The following is a 22,984-nucleotide window of genomic DNA, read 5'->3' as shown; positions in this document are numbered from 1 at the left end:
GGGATTAATTATTAATTAATTAGAGATTAATTAGGGGTTAATTTGGAGTTAATTTTGGAGTTAATTAGAGATTAATTAGAGGCTAATTAGGACCTAATTTGGGATTAATTTCGGGTTAATTTCTGATAATTTTGGAGTGGGATTTCGGGTAACCCCAGCCCCCCTTCACCGCGAACCCCGCATTAACCCAGGGATGAATTCCTCATTAATTGGCCGTTAATTAGCGCTAATTGGGGGGTCCCGGACCCTGGACCAGCAGCGTGACGTCAGTTCCGGCCCCGCCCTCGGCGTTGTGGCACCAGGCCCGGTAGGGGGCGCTGTCCCCGCGCGTGACGTTGGCGATGACGAGGGCGCCCCCTGGCGAGAGCCGGAAGCGCGGGGAGCCCTCTGGGGGCGGGGCCAAAGGGAAAAGGGGCGGGGTTAGGGAGAGGCCACGCCCACCACGGAGCCCCTGTGGGGCGGTTGGGGAGTGACCAGTATGGCCCAGTATATCCCAGTAACGTCCCAGTGACGTCCCAGTGCTCCCAGTATGTTCCAGTGTATCCCAGTGATGTCCCAGTAACGCCCCAGTACATCCAGGTGTGTCCCAGTATGTCCCAGTAACATCCCAGTAACGTACCACTTCCCTTTATCCCATTCCCAGTCTCTCCCAGTCCCTCCCAGTCCATCCCAGTTCTTTTTACCCCATTCCCAGTTCCCTTTATCCCATTCCCAGTCCCTCCCAGTTCATCCCAGTTCCCTTTATCCCATTCCCAGTTCCCTTTATCCCATTCCCAGTCCCTCCCAGTCCCTCCCAGTCCCTCCCAATCCCTCCCAGTCCATCCCAGTTCCCTTTATCCCATTCCCAGTCCCTCCCAGTTGCTCCCAGTCCCTCCCAGTTCCCTGTATCCCATTCCCAGTCCCTCCCAGTTCCCTTTCCCCCATTCCCAGTCCATCCCAGTTCCCTTTATCCCATTCCCAGTCCCTCCCAGTCCCTCCCAGTTCCCTTTATCCCATTCCCAGTCCCTCCCAGTCCATCCCAGTTCTTTTTACCCCATTCCCAGTTCCCTTTATCCCATTCCCAGTCCCTCCCAGTTCATCCCAGTTCCCTTTATCCCATTCCCAGTTCCCTTTATCTCATTCCCAGTCCATCCCAGTTCCCTTTATCCCATTCCCAGTCCATCCCAGTCCATCCCAGTTCCCTTTATCCCACTCCCAATCCCCTCCCAGTCCCATTCCCAATCCCATCCCAGTCCCTCCCAGTCCGTCCCAGTACCGGGGCTGATGCCCCTCCCCCTCACGCTCCACTGGCAGCTCTCGGGGGGGGGATGGGCGCGCACCGACAGCTCCAGAACGGCCTCGGAACCTTCCGGAACCACCACGGGGGAGGGGGCGCTCACCAGGGGGGCGTCTGCGCCAGTACGGACCATTACGGACCAGTATGGACCAGTACGGACCAGTATGGACCAGTATGGACCAGTATGAACCAGTATGAACCAATATAAACCAGTAAAGACTACCATGAACCAGTATAAACTGATATGGACCAGTATGAACCAATATAAACCAGTAAAGATCAGTATGAACCGGTATAAACCAGTACGGCCCAATATAGACCAGTATAGACTGGTACGGACCGGTACGAAGCAGTATGAACCAGTATAAACCAGTAAAGACCAGTACAGACCAGTACAGACTAGTATGGACCAGTATGGACCAGTATGGACCAGTACAGACCAGTACAGACTGGTACCGACCAGTACAGACCAGTGCAGACCAGTATGCACTGATACAGACTGGTATGGACTGGTATGGACCAGTATGGACTTGTATGGACCAGTATTGACCAGTATAGACTGGTACGGACTGGTACGGACCAGTATGGACCGGTATGGACCAGTATAGGCCAGTATGAACCAGTATGGACTGGTATGGACCAGTATAAACTGGTATGAACCAGTATGGACCGGTATGCACTGGTATAGACCGGTATAAACCAATATTCACTGGTACGGACCGGCATGGACCAGTACAAACCAGTATGGACCAGTATGGACCGGTACGGACCAGTATGGACCCATATAGACCAGTATGGACCAGTATGGACCAGTACAGACCAGTACGGACCAGTATGGACCACTATGAACCACTGTAAACCAGTATGGACCAGTACGGACCGGTATGGACCACTATAAACCAGTACGAACCAGTATGGACCAGTATGGACCAGTATGCATTCGTACAGACCAGTACACACTGGTACAGACCAGTATAAACCAATATGAACCAGTACGGACCAGTTCAATCCCAATTCCCTCCCAGTAACCCCAAACCAGTATAAACCAGTATACTCAACCCCCTTCCAGTCCCTCCCAGTTCCCTCCCAGTATAAACCAGTCCCTCCCAGTTCCCTCCTAGTCCCCTCCCAGTCCCTCCTAGTATAAACCAGTATACCCAACCCGCTCCCAGTCCATCCCAGTCCCTCCCAGTATAAACCAGTCCCTCCCAATCCCCTCCCAGTCCCTCCCAGTATAAACCAGTACACCCAACCCCATCCCAGTCCATCCCAGTCCCCTCCCAGTTCCCTCCCAGTCCCTCCCAGTATAACCCAGTAAAAGCCCGGTGCTCACGGCGCATGCGCAGCACGTGGGCGGAGCTTACGGCCACGCCCACTTCCGGGCTCCAGGCTCGGCACGTGATTGGCTGCTCGTGGAGCGACAGCGCCCCCTGCAGGACGAGCCGCGACCCCACCGTGACCCCCCCGTGGGGGGCGGGGCTGGGGGGGAGGGGCAGGCCCGGGTCCCTGCGGGGAACTGGGGTTACTGGGAGGGACTGGGAGGGACTGGGAGGGACTGGGAGGGGATTGGGGGGAACTGGGATGAACTGGGAGGGGACTGGGAGGGGACTGGGAGGGACTGGGAGGGACTGGGAGGGACTGGGAGGGAACTGGGAGGGACTGGGACGGAACTGGGATGGACTGGGAGGGAACTGGGATGGACTGGGAGGGACTGGGAGGGACTGGGAGGGAACTGGGAGGGACTGGGACGGAACTGGGATGGACTGGGAGGGAACTGGGATGGACTGGGAGGGACTGGGAGGGGACTGGGATACAATGGGAGGGGACTGGGATGGACTGGGAGGGACTGGGAGGGGACTGGGAGGGACTGGGAGGGGACTGGGATGGACTGGGAGGGACTGGGAGGGACTGGGAGGGACTGGGAGGGGACTGGGAGGGACTGGGAGGGGACTGGGATGGACTGGGAGGGACTGGGAGGGACTGGGAGGGACTGGGAGGGGACTGGGAGGGACTGGGAGGGGACTGGGATGGACTGGGAGAGAATTGGAGGGGACTGGGAGGGGATTTTTGGTTACTGGTTTATACTGGTGTTACTGGTGCATTACTGGTGTGTTACTGGAGTTACTGGTGTGTTACTGGTGTGTTACTGGTTTATACTGGTGTTACTGGTGCATTACTGGTTTATACTGCTGTATTATTAGTGAGTTACTGGTCTATACTGGTGTGACTGGTGTGTTACTGGTGTTAGTGGTTTATACTGGAGTGTTACTGGTCTATACTGGTCTATACTGGTGATACTGGTGTGTTACTGGTTTACACTGGTGTTACTGGTGTTACTGGTGTGTTACTGGTGTTACTAGTCTATACTGGTCTATACTGGTTTATAGTGGTGTTACTGGAGTTACTGGGGTGTTGCTGGTGTGTTACTGGTCTATACTGGTGTGTTACTGGTTTATACTGGTTTATACTGGTGTTACTGGTGTGTTACTGATGTTAGTGGTTTATACTGGAGTGTTACTGGTCTATACTGGTGTGTTACTGGAGTGTTACTGGTCTATACTGGTCTATACTGGTGTTACTGGAGTGTTACTGGTCTATACTGGTCTATACTGGTGTTACTGGAGTGTTACTGGTCTATACTGGTTTACACTGGTGTGTTACTGGTGTTAGTGGTTTATACTGGTGTGTTACTGGTTTATACTGGTGTTACTGCAGTTACTGGTGCGTTACTGGTCTATACTGGTTATACTGGTTTATACTGGTGTTAGTAGTTTATACTGGTGTGTTATTACTGGTGTTACTGGTTTATAGTGGTGTTACTGCAGTTACTGGTGCGTTACTGGTTTATAGTGGTGTGTTACTGGTTTATACTGGTGTTAGTGGTCTATACTGGTGTGTTACTGGTTTACAGTGGTGTTACTGCAGTTACTGGTGTGTTACTGGTCTGTACTGGTGTATACTGGTTATACTCACGGGGCGTGGCCGGGGCGGAGCCAGCTGAGGCGGGGCCCGGGGTGGGCGGGGCCAGCGCGGCACGAGAGCGTCAGGGCGTGGCCGGGGCGGGGCTCCCGCGGGGACACCGAGATGGACACGGACTGGGCGGGGACTGGGGGGGACTGGGGGTCACTGGGAGGGACTGGGAGGGGACTGGGAGGGAACTGGGGACACTGGGAGGGACTGGGACAAACTGGGACAAACTGGGAGGGACTGGGACAAACTGGGACAAACTGGGAGTAGAACCCAGTATAACCCAGTTCCCTCCCAGTCCATCCCAGTCTCTCCCAGTATATCCCAGTCTCTCCCAATCGCCTCCCAGTCCATCCCAGTTCTCTCCCAGTCCCTCCCAGTCCATCCCAGTCCCTCCCAGTCCATCCCAGTCCCCCTCAATCCCCTCCCAGTCCCTCCCAGTCCCTCCCAGTTCCCTCCCAGTCCCTCCCAGTCCCCTCCCAGTCCCTCCCAGTCCCTCCCAGTTCCCTCCCAGTCCCCCCCAATCCCCTCCCAGCCCCTCCCAGTCCCTCCCAGTCCCTCCCAGTCCCTCCCAGTTCCCTCCCAGTGCCCCCCAATCCCCTCCCAACCCCTCCCAATCCCTCCCAGTCCCTCCCAGTCCCTCCCAGTCCATCCCAGTCCCCTCCCAGTCCCTCCCAGTCCCTCCCAGTCCCCTCCCAGTCCCTCCCAGTCCCTCCCAGTCCCCTCCCAGTCCCTCCCAGTCCCTCCCAGTCCCCTCCCAGTCCCTCCCAGTCCCTCCCAGTCCATCCCAGTCCCTCCCAGTCCATCCCAGTCCCCTCCCAGTCCCTCCCAGTCCCCTCCCAGTCCCCTCCCAGTCCCTCCCAGTCCCTCCCAGTCCCCTCCCAGTCCCTCCCAGTCCCCTCCCAGTCCCTCCCAGTCCCTCCCAGTCCCTCCCAGTTTATCCCAGTCCCCCCCAATCCCCTCCCAGTCCCTCCCAGTTTGTCCCAGTCCCTCCCAGTCCCTCCCAGTCCCTCCCAGTTTGCCCCAGTTTATCCCAGTTACTCACACAGCACTCTGAGCCGCACGGGCTCGCTGCGGGCGGGTGGCGCCCCCTGGCGGTTGGGCCCCGCCTCGCACCGGTAGGGGGCGCCGTTGTCGCTGGGCGTGGCCACGAGTGGCAGCGCGCGCGAGGTCACGTGACCGGAACGGCTCTGGGGGGGGGCGTCCGCCAGGGGGCGCCCGTCCTGGGGAGGGGGCGGGGCTTGAACTGGGAGGGACAGGGAGGGACTGGGAGGGACTGGGAGGGACTGGGAGGGGATTGAGGGGGACTGGGAGGGACTGGGAGGGAACTGGGAGGGACTGGGATAAACTGGGAGGGACTGGGAGGGGATTGGGAGGGACTGGGATGGACTGGGAGGAACTGAGAGGGGATTGGGATGGACTGGGATATACTGGGAGGGAACTGGGATGGACTGGGAGGGAACTGGGAGGGACTGAGAGGGGACTGGGATGGACTGGGAAGGACTGGGATAAACTGGGAGGGACTGGGATGGGACTGGGACACACTGGGAGGGGATTGGGACAAACTGGGAGGGACTGGGATAAACTGGGAGGGGACTGGGAGGGAGCGGGAGGGACTGGGAGGGGACTGGGATTGAATTGGGATTGAACTGGGATGGACTGGGAGGCGACTGGGATATACTGGGAGGGACTGGGATGGACTGGGAGGGGATTGGGAAGGCATTGGCGGGGAACTGGGATGGACTGGGAGAAACTGGGAGGGACTGGGATTTACTGGAAAGGACTGGAAAGTGATTGAGGGGAACTGGGATAAACTGGGAGGGACTGGGAGGGGGCACGGATGGACTGGGACAAACTGGAACGGACTGGGATGGGATTGGGAGGCGACTGGGATAAAATGGGAGGGACTGGGAGGGGATTTGTGTTCATACTGGTTCATACTGGTTTGGGGTTACTGGGAGAGGATTTTGAGGGATTTTTTTGGGACATTTTAGGAATTTTTAGGGACACCTTGGGGACACTTTGGGGACACTTTGGGGACATTTTTGGGGCCATTTTCGGGTCGGGTCTCACCTTGGTCCAGGTGAGTTTCGGGGCCGGGTGCCCCCCCCGGGCGTGGCACAGCAGCCGCAGCCCCTCCCCCACCCGGAAGGTGGCGTTGGGGGGCGGGGCCTCGACCCAGAGAGCCTGGGGGGGGTCTTAAAGGGACAGGAGCCCGTTAGAGGGGCAGGGACACGCCCACTCTTAAAGGGACAGGAGCCCGTTAAAGGGGCAGGGACACACTCCCTCTTAAAGGGACAGGAGCCCGTTAAAGGGATAGGGACACGCCCCCTCTTAAAGGGACAGGAGCCCGTTAAAGGGACAGGGACACGCCCCCTCTTAAAGGGACAGGAGCCCGTTAAAGGGGCAGGGACACACTCCCTCTTAAAGGGACAGGAGCCCGTTAAAGGGATAGGGACACGCCCCCTCTTAAAGGGACAGGAGCCCGTTAAAGGGACAGGGACACGCCCCCTCTTAAAGGGACAGGAGCCCGTTAGAGGGGCAGGGACACGCCTCCTCTTAAAGGGACAGGAGCCCGTTAAAGGGACAGGGACACGCCCCCTCTTAAAGGGACAGCAGCCCGTTAGAGGCACAGGGACACGCCCCCTCTTAAAGGGACAGGAGCCCGTTAAAGGGATAGGGACACGCCCCCTCTTAAAGGGACAGGAGCCCGTTAAAGGGACAGGGACACGCCCCCTCTTAAAGGGACAGGAGCCCGTTAGAGGGGCAGGGACACGCCTCCTCTTAAAGGGACAGGAGCCCGTTAAAGGGGCAGGGACACGCCCCCTCTTAAAGGGACAGGAGCCCGTTGAAGGGGTGGGGACACGCCCACTCTTAAAGGGACAGGAGCCCGTTAGAGGGGCAGGGACACGCCTCCTCTTAAAGGGACAGGAGCCCGTTAAAGGGGCGGGGACACGCCCCCTCTTAAAGGGACAGGAGCCCATTAAAGGGACAGGGACACGCCCCTCTTAAAGGGACAGGAGCCCGTTAAAGGGGCGGGGACACGCCCCCTCTTAAAGGGACAGGAGCCCGTTAAAGGGACACACCCACTCTTAAAGGGAAAGCTCCCCAGTGCAATCCCAGTTCCTCCCAGTCCATTCCAATCCCCTCCCAGTCCATCCCAGTCCATCCCAGCCCCTCCCAGTCCCCTCCCAGTCCCTCCCAGTCCCTCCCAGTCCCTCCCAGTCGCTCCCAGTCCCACTCACGGCTCACACTGACGGTCACTGTCACGCTCTTTGTCCCCACCCCGGGGGTCTCGGCCTCGCACACCAGGGGGGCTCCGTGGTCCTGGACCCTCCCCCGCAGTGTCAGGTTGGACACGGCCCCGCCCCCCTGCGGCCACGGGGTCACTCAGGGGTCAGGGGTCACTGAGGGGTCACTCAGAGGTCACTCAGGGGTCACTCAGGGTCACTCAGGGGTCACTCAGTGTCACTCAGGGTCACTCAGTGTCACTCAGTGTCACTCAGGGTCACTCAGAGTTCACTCAGGGTCACTCAGGGGTCACTCAGGGTCACTCTGTCACTCAGGGTCACTCAGGGTCACTCAGGGTCACTCTGTCACTCAGGGTCACTCAGGGTCACTCAGGGTCACTCTGTCACTCAGGGTCACTCAGGGTCACTCAGGGGTCACTCAGGGGTCACTCAGGGGTCACTCAGGGGTCACTCAGGGTCACTCAGGGTCACTCAGGGGTCACTCAGGGGTCATAGGGTCACTCAGATTCTCCTCCCAGTCCCTCCCAGTCCCTCCCAGTCCCTCCCAGTTCCCCTCCCAGTCCCTCCCAGTCCCTCCCAGTCCCTCCCAGTCCCTCCCAGTTCCCTCCCAGTCCCTCCCAGTTCCCTCCCAGTCCCCCCCAGTCCCTCCCAGTCCCTCCCAGTCCCTCCCAGTTCCCTTGATCCCACTCCCAGTCCCTCCCAGTTCCCGTCCCAGTCCCTCCCAGTCCCTCCCAGTCTCTCCCAGTCCCCTCCCAGTCCCTCCCAGTCCCTCCCAGTCCCCTCCCAGTTTGCCCAGTTCCCCTCCCAGTCCCTCCCAGTCCCTCCCAGTCCCCCCAGTTCCTCACCATCACCACCCCCTGGTGCGTTGCCTGCAGCTCCCTCCCCCCCAGCCACCAGCGCAGCCGTACTGGGGGGTTACTGGGAGCACTGGTGCAGCTCAGCTGCGCCTCCCCGTCCTCGGGCACCGCCCCCGAGCCCAGTAGGGTCAGCTCCGAGGGCCCGTCTGACCAGTATGAACCAGTATAAACCAGTATGAACCAGTATGAACCACTACAGACCAGTTTAACCCAGTATAAACCAGTATAGACTGGTGTAAACCAGTACAGATCTATACTGACCAGTATAAACCAGTATGGGCTGTTATGGGTCAGTATGGTCTGACCATTATAAACCAGTACGGACCAGTACGGACCAGTATAAACCAGTACAGACTGGTATAAACCAGTATAAACCAGTACAGTCCAGTATGGACCAGTATAAACCAATCTGGAGAGCCCAAACCAGTCCCCTCCCAGTCTAAACCAGTACAAACCAGTCCATCCCAGTTTATCCCAGTGCCCTCCCAGTTCCCTCCCAGTCCCATCCCAGTCCCTCCCAGTCCCTCCCAGTTCCCCCAGTCCCATCCGAGTCCATCCCAGTCCCTCCCAGTTCCCTCCCAGTCCATCCCAGTCCCTCCCAGTTAATCCCAGTCCATCCCAGTCCCCTCCCATTCCATCCCAGTCCCTCCCAGTCCATCCAGTCCCTCCCAATCCCCTCCCAGTCCATCCCAGTCCCTCCCAGTATATCCCAGTTCCCTCCCAGTCCATCCCAGTCCATCCCAGTCCATCCCAGTCCCTCCCAGTCCCTCCCAGTTCTATCCCTCACACGTCACTCGCAGTTTGACGCTGGTGCTGGCCCCGCCCTCCGGAAGTGACGTCACCGCGCTGCACCGCAAGGTGGTGCCATCGTCCTCGGGGGCGGGGCTTAGCACGAGGCGCGTCCTGGCCACGCCCCCCTCGTGCTCTGACCACGCCCCCACCAGGGGCCGCCCGTCCTGATTGGCGGAGCCGGAGAGGGGCGGGGTCAGCGCAGGCCACGCCCACAAAGGCACCCAGTAACTCCCAGTTTATCCCAGTAACTCCCAGTTTGATCCCAGTTTGATCCCAGTTTTTCCCAGTAAATCCCAGTTTGATTCCAGTTTGATCCCAGTAATTCCCAGTAACTCCCAGTAAGTCCCATTTTGATCCCATTTTGATCCCATTTTGATCCCAGTAACTCCCAGTTTGAGCTCAGTTTGGTCCCAGTTTGATCCCAGCTTGATTCCAGTTTGATCCCAGTAACTCCCAGTAACTCCCAGTTTGGTCCCAGTAACTCCCAGTTTATCCCAGTTTGATCCCAGCAACTCTCAGTGACTCCCAGTAACTCCCAGTTTGATTCCAGTAACTCCTGGTAAATCCCAGTTTGATCCCAGTTTTATCCCAGTAATTCCCAGTAACCCCCAGTAATTCCCAGTTTATCCCAGTTTGATCACAGTCTGCTCCCAGTAACCCAGTTTGGGTTCTGTAACTCTCAGTTTATCCCAGTTTGATCCCAGTAACTCCCAATAACTCCCAGTTTGATCCCAGTTTATCCCAGTTACTCCCAGTTTGATCCCAGAAACTCCCAGTAACTCCCAGTTTGATTCCAGTTTATCCCAGTTTGATCCCAGTAACTCCCAGATTGATCCCAGTAACTCCCAGTAACACCCAGTGACTTCCAGTAAATCCCAGTAACTCCCATTCTGCTCCCAGTTTGGTCCCAGTAACTCCCAGTGACTCCCAGTGACTCCCAGTTTGATCCCAGTTTGATCTCAGCGACTCCCAGTTTATCCCAGTACAACCCAGTTTGATCCCAGTAATTCCGAATTTGATCCCAATAACTCCCAATACCTCCCAGTTTGATCCCAGTAACTCCCACTAAGTCCCAGTAACTCCCAGTTTGATCCCAGTAACTCCCAGTAAGTCCCAGTAACTCCCAGATTGATTTCAGTTTGATCCCAGTAACTCCCAGTTTGGTCCCAGTAACTCCCAGTAACTCCCAGTTTGATCTCAGGAACTCCCAGTAACTCCCAGTTTGATTCCAGTTTATCCCAGTTTGATCCCAGTTTATCCAAGTTTGATTCCAGTAACTCCCAGTTTGATCCCAGCGATTCCCAGTTTATCCCAGTAACTCCCAGTTTGGGTTCAGTAACTCCCAGTAACCCCCAGTTTGATCCCAGTAAATCCCAGTTTGATTCCAGTTTATCTCAGTAACTCCCAGTTTATCCCAGTAATTCCCAGTAACTCTCAGTTTGATCCCAGCGACTCCCAGTTTGATCCCAGTAATTCCCAGTAACTCCCAGTTTATCCCAGTAACTCCCAGTTTGATCCCAGTAACTCCCAGTAAGTCCCAGTAACTCCCAGTTTGATCCCAGTAACTCCCAGTTGATCCCAGTAACTCCCAGTAACACCCAGTGACTTCCAGTAAATCCCAGTAACTCCCATTTTGCTCCCAGTTTGGTCCCAGTAACTCCCAGTGACTCCCAGTAACTCCCAGTTTGTTCCCAGTTTGATCTCAGCGACTCCCAGTTTATCCCAGTACAACCCAGTTTGATCCCAGTAATTCCGAATTTGATCCCAATAACTCCCAATACCTCCCAGTTTGCTCCCAGTTTGTTCCCATTTTCATCCCAGTAAGTCCCAGTTTGATCCCAGTCCGATCCCCGTCCATCCCAGTTTCCCCCAATACCCTCCCAGTCCCTCCCAGTCCCGTCCAGTTTATCCCAGTTTGATCCCAGTCCCCTCCCAGTTCCTCCCAGTCCCTCCCAGTCCCTCCCAGTCCCATCCCAGTCCCTCCCAGTCCCTCCCAGTTCCCTCCCAGTCCATCCCAGTCCCTCCCAGTCCCTCCCAGTCCATCCCAGTCCATCCCAGTCCCCTCCCAATCCTCTCCCAGTCCCTCCCAGTCCATCCCAGTCCCTCCCAGTCCCCTCCCAATCCTCTCCCAGTCCCTCCCAGTCCCTCCCAGTCCATCCCAGTCCCTCCCAGTCCCCTCCCAATCCTCTCCCAGTCCCTCCCAGTCCATCCCAGTCCCTCCCAGTCCCTCCCAGTATATCCCAGTCCCCTCCCAATCCCCTCCCAGTTCCCTCCCAGTCCCTCCCAGTCCATCCCAGTCCATCCCAGTCCCCTCCCAATCCTCTCCCAGTCCCTCCCAGTCCATCCCAGTCCCTCCCAGTCCCTCCCAGTATATCCCAGTCCCCTCCCAATCCCCTCCCAGTCCCTCCCAATCCCCTCCCAGTCCCTCCCAGTCCCTCCCAGTCCATCCCAGTTCCCTCCCAATCCCCTCCCAGTTTATCCCAGTCCCTCCCAGTCCCTCCCAGTATACCCAGTACCTTGTCCCAGTGCAGACTGGGCGCCGGGCGCCCCCCCCGGCTCTCACAGATCAGCTCCAGCTCCTCCCCCGCCCGCACCAGCGGCGGCAGCCCCCGGATACTGGGAGCACTGGGAGGGACTGGGAGGGACCGCGGTCAGACTGGGAGGGACTGGGATGGACTGGGAGGGAACTGGGAGGGACTGGGACAGAACTGGGAGGGACTGGGAGGGACTGGGAGGGAACCGGGAGGGAACTGGGAGGGAACTGGGAGGGACTGGGATGGACTGGGAGGGACTGGGATGGACTGGGAGAGAATGGGAGGGACTGGGAGGGGACTGGGATGGACTGGGAGGGACTGGGAGGGACTGGGAGGGAACTGGGTGGGACTGGGATGGACTGGGAGGGGATTGGGAGGGACTGGGATGGACTGGGAGGGACTGGGAGGGAACTGGGAGGGACTGGGAGGGACTGGGATGGACTGGGAGGGACTGGGAGGGAACTGGGAGGGAACTGGTTTATACTGGGAGTGACTGGGAGGGAATTTGGGGGATTTTGGGACAATTTGGGGACTTTTTTTGATTTTTATTTTGTATATTTTGGGATCATTTGGGAAATTTGGGGAAATTTTGGGATCATTTGGGAAATTTTGGGATAAATTCAGGAAATTTGGGGATTTTTGGGATTTTTTTGGGATTTTTTTTATAATTTTGGGATTTTTTTTTATAATTTTGGAATAAATTTGGGATATTTTGGGATATTGGGAGAATTTTTTTTGAGATAATTTTGGGATATTTTCGGATAATTTGTGAAATTTGGGGAAATTTGGGGATAATTTGAGAAATTTTGGAAGAAAATCAGGAAATTTGGGGATTTTGGGGGATTTTCTGGGAATTTTTTTGATTTTTAAAAATATTTTGGGATTTTTATGGATAATTTTTGGATAATTTTTGGGATATTTTGGAATAAATTCAGGATATTTTGCGATTTCTTTGCATTTTTTGGAGGTTTTTTGGATTTTTTTGGCATTTTTTTATTTTTTTATAATTTTGGAATAAATTTTCGATATTTTGGAATAAATTCAGGATTTTTGGGGGGATTTTTTTTTGGAAATTTTGGGGATATTTTGAGGTATTTTCAGGATAATTTTTGGCTATTTTGGGGATTTTTTTTTTTTTAATATTTAGGGATTTTTGGGGGGATAATTTAGGGATAATTTGGGGACATTTTAGGGGTTATTATGGGATGTCAGCACTCACCAGCGATGTCCAGCCCCAGTTTGAGTCAATTTGGGATAATTTAGGGATTTTTTGGGATAATTTTGTTTTTGTTTTTAATTTTTGGATATTTTTAGGATTTTTTTGGGATTTTTTTGGGATTTTTTTGGGATTTTTTTGGGATTTTTTAGAGGGTTTTTTCATTATTTTTGGGGATAATTTGGGGATTTTTTTTTATAATATTTGGGATTTTTTTGGGGATTTTTTTGGGATTTTTTTAGGGATATTTTAGGGGTTATTATGGGATGTCAGCACTCACCAGCGATGTCCAGCCCCAGTTTGGGATTTTTTGGGATTTTTTGGGGATTTTTTGGGATAATTTAGGGATTTTTTAAAAATAAGTTTTGGATATTTTTGGATATTTTTGGGATTTTGGGGGGGATTTTTGGGGGGATTTTTTTGGGGGATTTTTTGGGACTTTTTTAATTTTTGGGGGATTTTAAAATATTTTTTGTTTAATATTTTAGGATAATTTAGGGATATTTTGGGGGTTATTATGGGATGTTGTTTTTTGGGGACTTTTTTATTTTTTGGGGATTTTTTTTTATTTTTTAGGGATATTTTGGGGATTGTGTTGGGATTTTTAAGGGGATTTTTTTGGGAATTTTTTGGGGATAGTTTTTGGATATTTTCAGGATTTTTTGGGGATAATTTAGGGATATTTTGGAGGTTATTATGGGATGTTGGTTTTTTGGGAGTTTTTTATTTTTTGGGGATTTTTTATTTTTTAGGGATTTTTTTAGGGTTTTTTTTTTGATTTTTTAATTTTATTTTTTTGGATAATTTTAGGATTTTTTTTTTTTTTAATAATTTTTGGATATTTTCAGGATTTTTTGGGGATAATTTAGGGTTATTTTATGGGTTATTATGGGATGTCAGCACTCACCAGCGATGTCCAGACCCAGTTTGGGATTTTTGGGGGGATTTTTTTGGGGTTAATTTTTGGATAATTTTTGGATTTTTAAAAATATTTTTTTTAATATTTTGGGATAATTTAAGGATATTTTGGGGGTTATTATGGGATGTTGGTTTTCTGGAATTTTTTTTATTTTTGGGGGATTTTTTTGGAGTTTGTTTTTATTTTTGGGGATTTTTTTGGATTTTTTTGGCGATTTTTTGGCGATTTTTTTGGGAATTTTTTTAAATAATTTTTTAAAATATTTTGGGATTTTTTGGGATATTTTAGGGGTTATTATGGGATGTCAGCACTCACCAGCGATGTCCAGCCGCAGCCGCGCCGGGGCCGGGGCCGCTCCGGCCGCGTTGGAGGCCGAACAGACGAGAGAGAGCCCCTGGTCAGCGGGGCCGGGGGTCAGCCTGCGAAACTGGGGTTACTGGGTATACTGGGAGCGACTGGGAGCGACTGGGGGGGGATTGGGATGGACTGGGAGGGACTGGGAGGACGCTGCAGTTCCCAAATTCGCCACCAGGGGGAGTAGGAGAGACACTGGGAATGCATTGGGGGGAACTGGGAGGGACTGGGAGGGAACTGGGAGGGACTGGGAGGGACTGGGATGGACTGGGAGGGACTGGGAGGGGATTGGGAGGGACTGGGAGGGACTGGGATGGACTGGGATGGGACTGGGAGGGACTGGGAGGGACTGGGATGGACTGGGAGGGACTGGGATGGACTGGGAGGGATTGGGAGGGACTGGGATGGACTGGGATGGACTGGGAGGGGATTGGGGGGGACTGGGATGGACTGGGAGGGATTGGGAGGGAACTGGGAGGGACTGGGAGGGACTGGGAGGGACTGGGAGGGACTGGGATGGGATTGGGAGGGACTGGGAGGGACTGGGACGGACTGGGATGGACTGGGAGTTATTGGGAGGATGCTGCAGTTCCCAAATTCGCCACCAGGGGGAGTAGGAGAGACACTGGGAATGCATTGGGGGGAACTGGGAGGGACTGGGACGAACTGGGAGGGACTGGGATGGACTGGGATGGACTGGGATGGACTGGGAGGGGATTGGGAGGGACTGGGATGGACTGGGATGGACTGGGATAAACTGGGAGGGACTGGGATGGACTGGGAGGGACTGGGATAAACTGGGAGGGACTGGGAGGGACTGGGATGGACTGGGAGGGACTGGGATGGACTGGGAGGGAACTGGGAGGGACTGGGAGGGACTGGGATGGACTGGGAGGGAACTGGGAGGGACTGGGAGGGACTGGGAGGGACTGGGATGGATTGGAAGGGACTGGGATGGAACTGGGAGGGGACTGGGAGGGACTGGGAGGGACTGGGAGGGACTGGGAGGGAACTGGGATCACAATGGAATCACAATGGGATCAAACTGGGATGGACTGGTCCATACTGGTCCAAACTGCGTCACTCTGGTCCGTACTGGTCTGTATTGATTTATACTGGCCTGTACTGGTCCGTACTGGTCCTTACTGGTCTATACTGGTCTATACTGGTCTGTGCTAGTCTATACTGGTCTGTACTGATCCATGCCAGTTCATACTGGTCCATACTGGTCTGTACTGGTCCATACTGTTTTATACTTGTCCGTACTGGTTTACACTGGTCCATACTGGTCTGTACCGGTCTATACCGGTCCATACTGGTTTATACTGGTCTGTACCAGTCTGTACTGATTTATACTGGTCTTTACTTGTGCATACCAGTCCGTACTGGTCCATACTGGTCCATACCAGTCCATACTGGTTTATACTGGTCCATACTGGTCTCACCTGGCTGTCACCAGTCTGTATTGGTTTATACTGGTCTGTACTGGTTTATACTGGTCCGTACTGGTTTATACTGGTCCGTACTGGTCCGTACTGGTCCATACCAGTCCATACTGGTCCATACTGGTCCATACTGTCCATACCAGTCCATACTGGTTTATACTGGTCCGCACTAGTCTCACCTGGCCGTCACCAGTCCATACTGGTTTATACTGGTCCCTACTGGTCTGTACTGGTCTGTACTGGTCTATACCAGTCCATACTGGTCCATACTGGTTTATACTGGTCCGTACCAGTCCGTACTGGTCCATACCGGTCTGTACTGGTCTATACTGGTTCATACCAGTCCATACTGGTCCATACTGGTCCATACTGGTCTCACCTGGCCGTCACCAGTCCGTACTGGTTTATACTGGTCTGTACTGGTCTCACCTGGCCGTCACCTCGCCGTCTCTCAGTTTCGGGTGCGACCCCTCGAGCTCCCGCCAGGAAACGTCGGGGAGGAGCCGCTGGCCTGGGGAGCACCCAGAATTAATTAAAATAAAAACAAAATAAACAAAATTTACCCAAAATTTACCCAAAATTAAATAAAATTAACAAAAAGTAACAAAGATTAACAAAAATTTATCCAAAATTAAATAAAATTAAACAAATATTAAGCAAAATTTACCCAAAATAAAACAAAACTAAGAAATATTTACCCAAAATTAACCAAAATTAAACAAAATTAAATGAAATTAAACAAAATTAAATGAAAGGAAACAAAATAAAAATAAAATAAACAAAATCTCCCAAAATTAAACAAAATTAAACAAAATTTTAAAAAATTTACCCCAAATTTACCCAAAATTAAACAAAATTAAATAAAAATAAACAAAATTAACAAATAATTACACAAAATTAAACAAAATGAAGCAAAAGTAAACAAAATTTACCCAAAACTAAATAAAATTAACAAAAATTTACCAAAATTATACAAAATTAAACAAAATCAAACAAAATTACCCGTAATTAAACCAAATTAACAAAAATTTACCCAAAATTAAACGAAATTAAACAAAGTTAAACAAAAGTAAATGAAATTAAATGAAATAATCCAAAATTAAACAAAATTAAACAAAATTATCCTAAATTATCCCAAAATTGACCCATAATTAAACAAAATTATCCCAAATTTACCTGAAATTTACCCAAAAATCAACAAAATTAAATGAAATTAAACAAAATTAAACAAAATTTACCCCAAATCAAACAAAATCACCCCAAATCAACCAAAATTAAACACAAATAAACAAAATTAAACAAAAATTACCCTAAATTATCAAAAAATATTCAAAAATTATCAAAAATAAACAAAAATTTACCAAAATTACCCAAAATTACCCAAATTTTGCAAAAAATTATCCAAAATTAAACAAAATTATCCAAAATTTACCAAAAATTAAACAAATTTACCCGAAATTATACAAAATTATCCAACATTTACCCCAAATTTACCCAAAATTATCCAAAATCACCCCAAATTATCAAAAATTACCCAAAATTATCCCAAATTATCCAAAATTAACCCAAAATTAAACAAAAATATCCAAAATTATCCCAAATTTATCAAAAATTAAACAAAATTACCCAAAATCAAACAAAATTATCCAAAATTACCCAAAATTTACCAAAAATTAAAAAAATTTACCCAAGATTAAACAAAATTATCCAACATTTACCCAAAATTTACCCAAAATTATCCAAAATCACCCCAAATTATCAAAAATTACCCCAAATTATCCAAAATTATCCCAAATTATCCCAAATTAACCCAAAATTAAACAAAAATCCAAAATTATCCAAAACTTAACAAAAATTAAACAAAATTACCCCAAATCAAACAAAATTATCCAAAATTACCCAAAATTAACCAAAAATTAAACAAATTTACCCGAAATTAAACAAAATTATCCAACATTTACCCAAAATTTACCCAAAATTATCCAAAATCACCCCAAATTATCAAAAATTAACCAAAATTAACAAAAAATATCCAAAATCACCAACAATTAAACAAAACTTACCCAAATTTTAATCAAATTTACCCAAAATTAAACCAACCTAAAATCATCCCCAAAATTTTCCCCAAAATTTTCCCCAAATTTCCCAAAAAATTCTCTAAAATTCCCCAAAAAATGCCCCAAAAATTCTCTTCAAAATCCCCCAAAAATCCGAACATTCCCCCAAAAATTCTCTAAAAAATCCCAAAAAAATCCTCAAAAAATCCCCAAAATCCCCCAAAAATCCTAAAATTCTCCAAAATCCCAAATTTCCCCCAAATTTGCCCAAACCCCGGGGATTTCCCCCCAATCTCACCCAATCGCAGCTCCAGGTGGGGGGAGGGGCGCCCGTCCCGGGCCCGGCACCGAACCTGGAGCTCGGCCCCGCCCCTCAGGGGAAGCTCCGCCCCCTCCAGCAGCTCCAGCTCCGGGACACTGGGGGGAACTGGGACAGACTGGGAGTCACTGGGAGGGACTGGGAGGGGATTGGGATAAACTGGGAGGGACTGGGAGTGACTGGGAGGGACTGGGATGGACTGGTTTATACTGGTTTGTACTGGGAAATGATCCCAAATCTCTCAAAATTTCCCCAAAGCTGTTCCGGGACCTCCCAATCCCCTCCCAGCTCCCTCCCAGTATAAACCAGTACAAAACAGTCATTCCCCAGTCCCTCCCAGTCCCTCCCAGTATAACCCAGTACACACCAGTATAACCCAGTATAAACCAGTATAACGCAGCGTACCCAGCACGGTGAGCAGGGCCGGCTGCGACGCGCGGGTCCCGTTCCCAGTCCCTCCCAGTATAAACCAGTCCCTCCCAGTATAAACCAGTATAAACCAGTCCCTCCCAGTATAAACCAGTACACACCAGTACAAACCAGTATAAACCAGTATAAGCCAGCGTACCCAGCACGGTGAGCAGGGCTGGCCACGACAGTCCCGTTCCCAGTCCCTCCCAGTATAACCCAGTATAACCCAGTATAACCCAGTATAAACCAGTCCCTCCCAGTACAAACCAGTATAACCCGGCGTACCCAGCACGGTGAGCAGGGCCGGCCGCGACGCGTGGGTCCCGTTCCCAGTCCCTCCCAGTATAAACCAATATAAACCAGTACACACCAGTATAAACCAGTACAAACCAGTACACACCAGTATAAACCAATACAAACCAGTATAAACCAGTCCCTCCCAGTACAAACCAGTATAAACCAGTATAAATCAGTATAAACCAGTATAAACCAGTCCCTCCCAGTATAAACCAGTATAAACCAGTATAAACCAGTATAGACCAGTCCCACCCAGTTTAAACCAGTCCCTCCCAGTACAAACCAGTACAAACCAGTATAAACCAGTATAAACCAGTCCCTCCCAGTACAAACCAGTATAAACCAGTACAACCCAGCGTACCCAGCACGGTGAGCAGGGCCGGCCGCGACGCGCGGGTCCCGTTCCCCTCCCCCGCCTGGCACTGGAACTCGGCGTCGTCCTCGAGCGTCACCGGGCGGATCCGCAGGTGGTGCTCACCTGGGGACACGCCCACCCGTGGGGACACGCCCACTTCCGGAACACGAGCAGGTTTGGACACGCCCACTTCCGGAAACGCCCCACTTCCGGTACACACCCACTTCCGGGGGGACACACCCCCTTGTTTCTGACACACTCATTTTCCGGGATGTGCTCACTTCCTGGATGTTCCCAATTTCCGGGACACGCCCACTTCCAGGATGGGACCGACTTCATGAACACACCAACTTCCGGGGAAATTCACCCACTTCCGGGGACACGCCCACTTCCGGGACACACCCACTTCAGGGACACACCCACTTCAGGGACACACCCACTTCCGGGACACGCCCACTTCCGGGGACACTATCTCCCCCCCCCCCTTCTTTATTTTACACACCCACTTTCTGGGATGTGCTCACTTCCTGGATGTTCCCCACTTCCCAGGACACGCCCACTTCCGGGATGGGCCCCACTTCCTGAATGCACCCACTTCTGGAGAAATGCACCCACTTCCGGGGACACGCCCACTTCCGGGATACACCCACTTCCGGGGGACCCTCTTCCATATTTTATTTTTACACACCCACTTTCTGGGTTGTGATCATTCCTTGGATGGTCCCCACTTCCGGGACATGCCCACTTCCGGGATGGGCCCACTTCCGGGATGGGCCCCACTTCCGGAAGGGGCCCCACTTCCTGAATGCACCCACTTCCGGGAACACGCCCACTTTTTGGACACACCCACTTTCCCAGGCTGTGCTCACATCCTGGATGTTCTCAATTTCTGGGAGGGACACGCCCACTTCCGGGGACACGCCCACTTCCGGAATGGGCCCCACTTCCTGAACACACCCACTTCCGGGGACTCACCTGACTTCATGACACTCCCACTTCCGGGACACGCCCAAAACGGGGTGACGCCCACTTCCGGGACACGCCCACTCTGAGGACACACCCACTTCCGGGGGACACGCCCACAAACTTCCCCTAAACACATCCCCTTAGCCCCGCCCCTTTAACCCTTCTCCTTTAGCCCCGCCCCCTTTCAGTTTGTTCATTTTAGCCCCATCCCCTTTAGCCCCGCCCCCTTTGGCCCCGCCCCCTTTACCCTTCAGGGGGTCTCCGGCCAATCGGTATCGAGGGTGGGCCCGGGTGGGCGGGGCCCCGAGCAGGAGCCCCTCCCTCGCCCACTGCACGGCCACGCCCACCCGGGCCCGGCAGCGAAGCTCCGCCCCCTCGCCCAGCGCCACACTCTGATTGGCCGGTTCCTCCAGGAAGGGAGAGCCTGGGGAGGGACCGAGTGACCACTGAGTGACCACTGAGTGACCCTGAGTGACCCCTGAGTGACCTCTGAGTGACCCCTGAGTGACCCTGAGTGACACTGAGTCACCCTGAGTGACCCCTGACCCCTGAGTGACCCCTGAGTGACCACTGACCCCTGAGTGACCCCTGAGTGACCCCTGAGTGACCCCTGCGTGCCCCTGAGTGACCCCTGAGTGACCCCTGAGTGACCCTGAGTGACACTGAGTGACCCCGAGTGACACTGAGTGACCCCTGAGTGACCCCTGAGTGACCACTGAGTGACCCCTGAGTGACACTGAGTGACCCTGAGTGACCCCTGAGTGACACTGAGTGACCCTGAGTGACCCCTGAGTGACCACTGAGTGACCCCTGAGTGACCCTGAGTGACCATGAGTGACCCCTGAGTGACCCCTGAGTGACCCCTGAGTGACCCTGAGTGACACTGAGTGACCCCTGAGTGACCCCTGAGTGACCATGAGTGACACTGAGTGACCCTTGAGTGACCCTGCATGACCCCTGAGTGACCCCTGAGTGACCCCTGAGTGACCACTGACCGTTGCCCCCGATGACCACCAGCGCCAGTACTGCCTGTCCAGGGGGGTTAAAGGTCAAAGGTCAAAAAAAAAAAATTTCTCAGACCCCAAAATCTCCCAAATTTGCCCCAAAATCCCTCCAGGACCCCCCAAAATTCCCCAAAAATTCCTCAGGACCCCCAAAATCTCCCCAAATCCCCCCCAGGATCCCTCAAATTTTCCCCAGAATTGTCTCAGGACCCCCCAAATTCCCCCAAATTTCCCCCCAGGACCCCCAAAACTCCCCCAGGACCCCCCAAAATTCCCCTAAATTGTCTCAGGACCCCCCAAAATTAGCCCAAATTCTTCTCAGGACCCCCAAAATCCCCCAAATTTCCTCAGGACCCCCCAGATTCCCCCAAATTCCCCCCAAATTGCCCCTAAATCCCTCCCAGGACCCCCCAAAATTCCCAAAATTCCCCAAAAATTCTTCAGGACCCCCAAATTCCCCCCAAATTCACCCCAGGACCCCCAAAATTGTCTCAGGACCCCCCCAAAATTCCCCCAAATCCCCTTAGGACCTCCAAATTCCCTCAAAATTCCTTCAGGACCCCCAAAAATTCCCAAAAATTCCCCAAAAATTCTTCAGGACCCCAAATTCCCCCCAAATTCCCCCAGGACCCCCCAAAATTCCCCAAAATTCACTCCAGGACCCCCCAAAATTCCCCCAAATCGTCTCAAGACCCCCAAAATTCCCCCAAAATTCACCCCAGGACCCCCCAAAATTTCCTCAGGACTCCCCAAATTTCCTCAGGACCCCCCAAAATTCCCCAAAAATTCTTCTGAACCCCCCAAAATTATCCAAAATTCCCCCAGGACCCCCCAAAATTCCCCAGAAATTCGCCCAGGACCTCCCAAAATTCCCCAAAACTCACCCCAGGACCCCCAAAATTCCCCCAAATCCCCCCCAGGACCCCCCCACTCACCCAGCCGAGCCCCTCCCCCATCCTCCCTGCGGCTCGCGCGGGGATTTTGGGGGGTCCGGGACCCCCGGGACCCCTTTTTGGGGGGGAGGGGGCGGGGCCCGAGACCCCTCCCCCCCCTCCCGGCCCCTCCCCCGCCCCGCGCTGCCATTGGCGGATCCCGGGTTGGGAATTTGGGGAATGCGGGGGAGGGGCGGGGCCGGAGGGGGGGGGGAGGGGCGGAAAATCCCCAAAATTTACCGAAAATCACAGAAATTCACCCAAAAATGGGGCGGAAAACACCAAAATTCAACAAAATTCACCCAAAAGTGGGGCTGGGAACCCCGAAATTTATAAAAATTTACAGAAATTCACCCAAAAAAGGGGCTGGGAAATCCAAAATTTACCGAAATTTACAGAAATTGACCCAAAAATGGGTCTGGGAACCCCAAAATTCACAAAAATTCAACAAAATTCATCCAAAAAAGCGGCTGGGGACAACAAAATTCAACGAAATTCCCCCAAAAATGGGGCTGGGAACCCCAAAAATCACCAAAATTTAACAAAATTCACCCCAAAAATGGGGCTGGGAACCCCAAAATTCACCGAAATTCACCCAAAAAAGGTGCTGGGAACCCCAAAATTCACCGAAATTCACAGAAATTCATCCAAAAATGGGGTTGGGACCCGCAAAATTCACCCAAATTCAAGAAAACTCCACGAAATTCACTCAAAAATGGGACTGGGAACCCCCAAATTCAACAAAATTCACCCAAAAAGGGGGATAGGAATCCGAAATTTACCGAAATTCACAAAAAATCAGCAAAATAAACCCAAAACAGGGGTTGGGAACTCGAAAATTCAACAAAATTCATTGAAATTCATCCAAAAATGGGGCTGGGAACCCCAAAATTCAACAAAATTCAGCAAAATTCACCCAAAAATGGGGCGGGGAAATCCAAAATTCACCGAAATCCACAGAAATTCACCCAAAAATGGGGATGGGAACCCCGAAATTAAACAAAACTCACCCAATAAAGGGCTGGAACCCAA

At 52.0% G+C, this 22,984-nt stretch overlaps 1 protein-coding gene across 1 annotated transcript in view; it reads right to left on the bottom strand.

The window, feature by feature from the left end:
• NPHS1 (NPHS1 adhesion molecule, nephrin) overlaps positions 1–22,984 on the bottom strand; it is a 41,903-nt gene that overhangs the window by 13,805 nt on the left and 5,114 nt on the right. The window contains exons 2-13 of the mRNA XM_033084437.1: positions 21,012–21,045; positions 20,264–20,440; positions 19,064–19,206; positions 17,967–18,075; positions 16,041–16,122; positions 14,124–14,231; positions 11,660–11,759; positions 9,141–9,307; positions 8,340–8,544; positions 7,489–7,615; positions 1,256–1,390; positions 247–387 (exon numbers count right to left, since the gene is read on the bottom strand). Of these exons, the coding sequence (XP_032940328.1) occupies positions 247–387; positions 1,256–1,390; positions 7,489–7,615; positions 8,340–8,544; positions 9,141–9,307; positions 11,660–11,759; positions 14,124–14,231; positions 16,041–16,122; positions 17,967–18,075; positions 19,064–19,206; positions 20,264–20,440; positions 21,012–21,045 (1,528 nt within the window). The remainder of the gene's footprint in view (positions 1–246; positions 388–1,255; positions 1,391–7,488; positions 7,616–8,339; positions 8,545–9,140; positions 9,308–11,659; positions 11,760–14,123; positions 14,232–16,040; positions 16,123–17,966; positions 18,076–19,063; positions 19,207–20,263; positions 20,441–21,011; positions 21,046–22,984) is intronic.

Source organism: Catharus ustulatus, chromosome 39, assembly GCF_009819885.2.
Source record: "Catharus ustulatus isolate bCatUst1 chromosome 39, bCatUst1.pri.v2, whole genome shotgun sequence".
NCBI lineage: Eukaryota > Metazoa > Chordata > Aves > Passeriformes > Turdidae > Catharus > Catharus ustulatus.
The sequence above is the reverse complement of the archived record's forward strand: the minus strand, read 5'-3'. Positions and strand labels throughout refer to the sequence as shown.